Raw genomic sequence first — 7,223 nt, 5'->3', positions numbered from 1 at the left:
GTTTCCTTGTGCAACTGGAGGAGTTTGGAGAGAGTTTCTTTGTGCAATAGAAGTGGTTTGCAAAGGTTGGGAAGTCTCAATCTTTTCAGTAGTCATTCTACAAATAAACATCAAAATGAGTGTTTAGAATAACCAAGATACACCCACACAGTATAAAACTGCACCAAAACAGTTCTGTAGAACAATACAAAACTGCAGAAATTTAATATTTCTGTTAAAACTGCAGAAAACTGCAGGACTTTTCAATTTTAAACTGCAGGAAAAAAATGCCGAGATATCCCCGTTAAACAGAAGTAAAATATTGTTAAGAACTGCAAAAATATTTAGATAAAACTGCAATAAACTCAGTTAAAGAAGTGCATAAACAAAAGTTAAGAACTGCAGAAAGATGCTTAAAATGGCAATAGTTTTTTTTTTTGTAAACTACAGGAAGGTGTTTCAAACGTTAAGAAGAAAGAAAGATTGTTAAAGAACAATATATCCTAGACCGAAGCATAAATTTTGAAAGTAAACAATACGATTAGAGTTGTTTATGTTCATTTTCGTAACGAATTTGTTTTAAGCTTTTTGGTAGATACGAATATAACGTAAGAAAAAGGAAAACACGCTGAGGCATGTGTTAAACACAGTGTCCTTAAAACAAATTTGTCCCATTATCGGACGTTTGTTTCCCAGGATACAACAGCAGCACAACGGTTCTTCAAGACCGTTGAATCGAACTAAGCCTGGAAATTACCTTGATAGAGCAGGAAGTTAACACAGAAAGAAGAAGTAGATATTAAGTTGTTTTTAGGTGTGTTTTCTATTTGGAGGAGTGACATACTCATATAGAAAATTTCGTAACCGACAAAATAATAATTAATATGGTATTCATTTACTTCTTAATTATATAACCAAAACCGAAATCAAATTAATTCAGATTTTAAGTATCTAATCAAAACTGAAAATATCTACCATTAATACAAGTTCAATTAACCGAAGCCAAACATAAGGTCAACATGTTTTCTCCTTTTTTTCATACTCAAGGTGAGCAGTGCTATAATAACCATTTCTTTTTCGCATTTTCTATGGGCCTTTAAGTTCACATTTGCCCCCCCCCCCCCCCCCCCCCCCCCCCCGCGTGCAAGAGAGAGCCTTGGTGCTATAAGTCCTATAATCCAATGAAGTGTTTCTACTTATAAACCCTCTTTCTTTTTACTCATCCACCTGGTGGGATGGCTCAAATAGCCATTTACCCACTTTTACTCCTTTCAAGTGCCATACTTTGTTGATTAATTTCTTATTCATACAAAGAAGTTCGTCACCGCACAATGAACGGTGTCCAACACTGGTAACCACAAAGGTAGAAAGTAAGAAAAAAGGAAAGAAAGGTTGGATATTAGATGAGCCTAGAAAACCGTTTAATGAACCATTAAAAGCAGAGAAACATGATAACTAAGTATTATATAAAAACCGAGTCCACATAAATTCAAGTCTCGACGAGGTACTCATTACCTAGTTTCTACACTTACAAACTCTTTTGTGGCTTACCATGACAAATGCACTGGTATTAGGTGGTTATGATGAATTGTGAAGTCCTTTCCCTTAACTACTTAAATTTATGGTCTTGTGACTTCTGCAAGTCGTGTTCATTTGAATTTTATTTATTGTATCTTTAAATCCCCTACATAAAACAATATTACAAAGGCCTAAACCTTGTATGATAACACCATATAAGAACAATGAACCAAAAGGTATGTTATTTGCACATCCATAAATAAAAATTTGGGTGCTATAAAAGAACATATCTAACAAGATAAAACTAAAACCCAACTAATAAAAAGCCTTATCTAACAAGATAAAACTAAAACCCAACTAATAAAAAGCCCTAAACAACTAAAATTTGAGCAAAATGTTAAACTTCAACAATTATATGTCATCAAACTAAAATAGACTCATAAAATCAAGGTACAAGAACAACAAAGAAGACGAGCAGAGGAACGATGATGAGAGCTGAGGTTGCGACGACAAGGAACCACAATGATGAGCAAATGACGGTGATGAGGAATTATATTGGTCCTGAATGGGATAACAATGGTGGTTAGGGTTTGTAGAAGGGGGTTGAATACAAGTACAACTTTTTCAAAATTTCAACTCTTATTGATTATAAATTAATCCATCAAAGAATTACAGATTATTTGTGGAATAAAAAAGGTAAAACTTAACTAACACAATCCAAGTTTTACTATTGAAATTACATAGAGAACACACATTCTCTCTTACAAAATACACACATATGAATATTAGCTCTCTTCGACACACACCCATAAATGAGCTATATACTGGTATTTCTACTTAATGCCTTTAATGCACTATATCAATACAATCCACGTGTCACTATGAGAGAGCCTAGTCTCACTACCAAAACTACCCTATTTTCCGGCGGACAAATCCGCCGGAAATCCGCCGGAAATTAATCCGCCGGAAAAGAGGGCGCCGCTGAATTATTTTCCGTCGAGTTTTCCGGCGGATTTTTTACTTTTTCGGCGGATTACGGCCGCCGGAAATCTTTCGCCGGTTTAATTAAGAAACTTGGTTTAACTTAATAAAAAAATTAAAACTTTTTCCGGCGGATATATCCGCCGGAGTATTTTCTCGCCAGAAAAAACTTAATTAAATGAGATTTTTTTTTAAATTTAAAAATTTTACCGGCGGCCGGATCCGCCGGAAATCCGCCGGTGTTATTTTTTTTTAAACTTTTTATTTAAATAAGATTTTCAAAAAAAATTAAAAAAATTACCGGCGGCCGGATCCGCCGGTGTTATTTTTTTTTAAATTTTATTTAAATAAGATTTTCAAAAAAAAATTAAAAAGATTACCGGCGGCCGGATCCGCTGGAAAAAGAATTTCATTATAAAAAAAATTTATTTTTTGAATAAATATTTAAATCCTGTAAATCTGTAAAAATATGGATAAAACTATAAAATTAAAATGCAACCAAATATCATACATTGATTAAACAATTGTTACAAAACATATACAATTTAAAGTATCACACAATGTTACAAACAAACTAAATTGTTCCAAATAAACAAACAATATTCAATTAGATGGCGGTGGGAATTGTGATTGACGGAGTTCGTTAATCAAAGCAGTCATATCATGCATTTGTTTCAGAAGTTGCTCCTCCACCGTCCGTCGACGCTGATTTTCTTCTTGTAAATCCAGAAATTTGGCCTCTAAGTTTACAATAAAAATAAATAAAACGTTATAATATTTAATATGAATTATAAACTAGATCAATAAACATCATCAAAAAAAAAAAGACACATACTCGTTGTTCCGAAGACGATGAACCAGCTTCCGTGTAGTTGTCGGTCAAGACACAATTGGGATCTTGGTTGTACCCAAACCCAAATAAACGACCTTTTTTGCTTCCCCCAACCGCTTGCTCCCACAGCTCTTTATCAACTAAGGGATAGGTAGAGGGATCATCGCCGTTAAGACCCGTTGAATACTCATCCTATATATGGTTTAAAAAAGATTGCAAGTCAATTTTGACAGCATAACGGCTGTAAATGGGACGTTTCCAGGCAAAAATAGTGATAGATACGAAAATTATATCCAAAACAATCCTAACGTTTGCCCAACAATTGACAACCCAAACTAAAGCATGATATATACGTAAACAATACGGTTGYTTGCCCAACAAATGGCAACCCAAACTAAAGCATGATATATACGTAATTTCTAACGTAAACAATCYTAATGTTTGCCCAACAAATGGCAACCCAAACTAAATAATGAAATATATACGTAATTTCTAACTTAAACAATTATAATGTTTGTCCAATAAATGGCAACCCAATTATAATAGATAGATATATTTATCATGACTTGGCTACACTTAGTGGTCACGTACCCCCCCTAATCCGTAGATGCGGCATCTCCACTCGACCTCTTCTTGTGTGTAATCGAATAATTCCACAACGGTCGGAGGCACGCCATCTTTTGCTCGTGTCTACAAAGGTCAAATTATACAAACATGTGTTAATTATAACATGTTAAAAATCAAACTACTAAATTAATGGGTTTTAGGTTCTACCAGACGAGCACCATGCTCCGAAAATGGTATCGATCCACCGGTGTGTAGCGAAACCTGGCTATCACGGTTCCCTTGCGCCACACCGGAAACAGCCTTCCAATTATCACTATTCCAACGATCGACCATCTGGACCCACACATCTGAAGATATCCAGCTGGGAGGGAAATTCTTCAACACACTCATATCCCGGTGGGGGTCCGTTTCATCGTACTGAGGATACCTATTCATCCTTGCTTTTTCCCCAGCTTTCTTCCTCGCGGCACTCATGTTATCATTATACGGCTTGGCCGACTTTCTCTCCCATATCTCCAACATCTGGGCATCCAAAGCCTGATCCTAAATATAATAGCCCTGTACGTAAAAATTTAGGAGATTATTAGGTTCAATACATAAATTATAATTAGTTGAATATATAACACAAACCTGAAACTGCTCCCACATTCGGCGTCTCACGTCCTTTGGGATTTTCTCCCAAGTGGTCCATGGGCCGTCAAGCAACTCTCGGTTGATCTTGGTGATCCGCCGGATCACTTTGGTGTCATTGAAACTATATAATGACGAATTGAATTAGCATCAATACAAATAATATATTTTTATCAATTATTTAAGGTGTAAATGTATTTACTCTTAGCCGCGGATGCCAATAAACGTCCGCTGTTGTGGAAGCGGCTCCGGAGCAGCACTACCACGTCCAGATTCAATCTCCTCCGGGTGTGCCGAAGCGGTGCTAGAGCCTCTACCCGTACCGTGGGTAGGTGTACTGCCACTAGCTCGACCGGTGATCCGAGTACGCAGCATTATCGATTTTCTACAAAACAACGTTAGAAAACATACAACAATAATTCAAGAGGGGTGAATATTCCACACAATTGAAAACTTCTAACAATGGTTTACTAATTGAGATTTAAAAATGGAAATAATAAAAGTTTAAAACAACAACACAAAGTTTACTAAGACTAAAATTTACAAATGAAGCCTAATCATCTGATGAGTGATCAGACAAGTCAAGTTCTTCGTCCTCAGAGTCACTATCCGAGTATTGGAACTCCTCTTCTTTGTCACTACTCTCATCAACATGCCAGTTGTCGCGACGATCGTTRGCAACTTYGATGTCGTCTTCCMCTGTGACAAGCTGGATTGGTTCTTRAACATCTTCGTTTCCCTCATGTTGGGTTATTCGTTCATTTTCCTGGAAAAACTGTTCATCGTCTATATTTTCATCATCCGACCGGACTTCAGGGGTACTCGATGCTAAGTCATAGACCCCTCTTGGTGTTGTCTTCACCACAGACCACCAATCTTTTAATAAATTCGATGGATATTGTACATAATAGACTTGTTCAGCTTGTGATGCTAGGATGAACGGGTCGTCTGAACGAAGCCTTGATCTATGTTTGACGTCCACGATATTATGTTTTGGGTCAACTCGGACGCCGTTAACTGTGTCAAACCATGTTCATCTGAATAGTGGGACAACACAGCGACCGAGCTCATACCCATGATATTCTATATCGAGGACTTCATCCAACAAGCCATAGTAGTCGGCCTCGGAATCTGAGTAACAAGACCCTCTCACGCATACTCCACTATTATGTGTGGTGCGATTTCTACCATGAGTTAGCGTGTGGAACTTGTAACCGTTTATGAATAACCCCGGGTGTGTCCAAACCGTACGTAACTGTTTGTATGCCAAAATCCTAACAAGTTCTGAAGCAGGGTCTGACCGAGACATAACCTACAATCATGTAATTTGTAATATTTTATCAAGTATAATTAAACAATGATGAATTAAAGTTAATATGTATACACTGGGTATGAAACCATCCAGCAAAGTGATCGCCCCTACGTTTGTCGAAACCCGCATCATCAATATATGGCTCTTTATTTAGGACCTTCGTATTGAAGATATCTATGAACGGAAAAACTTCTTCACAATTCAGTAAAATGTAGGTGTGAGCTTTGTGCATATCTTCATCYGATAGATTAACATGCGCTCCGCCTTTATTAAATAATCCTCGACACGGARTTTTAAATATACTTAACCGTCGGTCTGAAGACGAACAATCGGGGGCAAAATTTCGAGGCTCACGGTTCAAACGTGTCTCCACCGTTGTTCCAAAATACAGCGAGCAGTAGGTAGATAKTTCATTAACCAAATATGCTTCTACAATTAACCCTTCTTCCCTTGATCTGTTTCTCACTGTCCTTTTCAACGACCCTAGACGTCTCTCATAGAGATACATCCATCGATATTGAACCGGACCTCCAACTATTGCCTCACGTGCCAAATGTACCACAAGGTGTTCCATGGAATCAAAGAATCCCGGTGGGAAGACTCTTTCCAACTTRCAGATAGTTTCCACTATACTTGTCTGCAATTGAACCAAGTCGTCAATGTGTAACACCTTTGAGCATATTGCACGAAAGAATGTGCACAACTCAGTGATAGCATCCCATATTGGAGTCGGTACCATCCCTTTTATAGAAAGAGGTAGCAGCCTTTGCATGAACACATGACAGTCATGACTTTTGAAGCCATAAAAACTAYCATCTTCGACGTTTACTAATGCACCTAGGTTAGAAGCATAGCCGTCTGGGAATTTCAACTTCTTCAACCATTGGCACACCTTTCCTACTTGTTGTTTGTTCAATGAATAAGAAGCTTTTGGTTTAAATATTTTATTCCGTTCCTCCCTCACATACAACTCCGGTCGATTGCAGTATTCTTCAATGTCTTTCCTTGCTTTTACGTTGTCCTTCGATTTTGGGGTGTCCATGATGGTGTGAAAGATATTGTCAAACACATTCTTTTCAATATGCATTACATCAAGGTTGTGTCGGATCAACAAAGTGTGCCAATATGGCAGCTCCCAGAAAATGCTCTTCTTTACCCAATTGTGGGTTACCCCAAAACCCACAGGCTTCATATATTGCCTTAAACCGTGTGGGATTCCATCATAGACTGTAGGAAGGCTTCAAACTTGTGTCCATATTTGCTCCTCAGTTAGAAGAGGGGGTGGACTAGCTTTTTCAAACTTGTGTCCGTTAAAGCAAATACGATCCATTAATGTCCAATACGATCCGTTAAAGCCCAATATTTTTTAAATTTTCTTTATTTTTTTAATTTTTTCCGGCGGAT

General features: G+C 37.4%; 1 protein-coding gene across 1 annotated transcript; it reads right to left on the bottom strand.

Annotated features, from left to right (window-relative positions):
• Window positions 1-5,060: 5,060 nt before the first annotated feature.
• LOC112503225 lies at window positions 5,061-7,011 on the bottom strand. Its single transcript, XM_025107290.1, has 3 exons — window positions 5,977-7,011; window positions 5,570-5,819; window positions 5,061-5,524 (listed from the first exon to the last, which is right to left on the bottom strand). The coding sequence occupies exons 1-3, from the start codon at window positions 7,009-7,011 to the stop codon at window positions 5,061-5,063; spliced, it is 1,749 nt and encodes a 582-aa protein (XP_024963058.1).
• Between the last annotated feature and the right edge of the window lie 212 nt (window positions 7,012-7,223).

Source organism: Cynara cardunculus, unplaced genomic scaffold (assembly GCF_001531365.2).
Source record: "Cynara cardunculus var. scolymus isolate 2C unplaced genomic scaffold, CcrdV1 Un_Scaffold_2689, whole genome shotgun sequence".
Lineage (NCBI taxonomy): Eukaryota > Viridiplantae > Streptophyta > Magnoliopsida > Asterales > Asteraceae > Cynara > Cynara cardunculus.
Note: the sequence above shows the minus strand (reverse complement) of the source record. Positions and strands in the feature narration are given on the sequence as shown.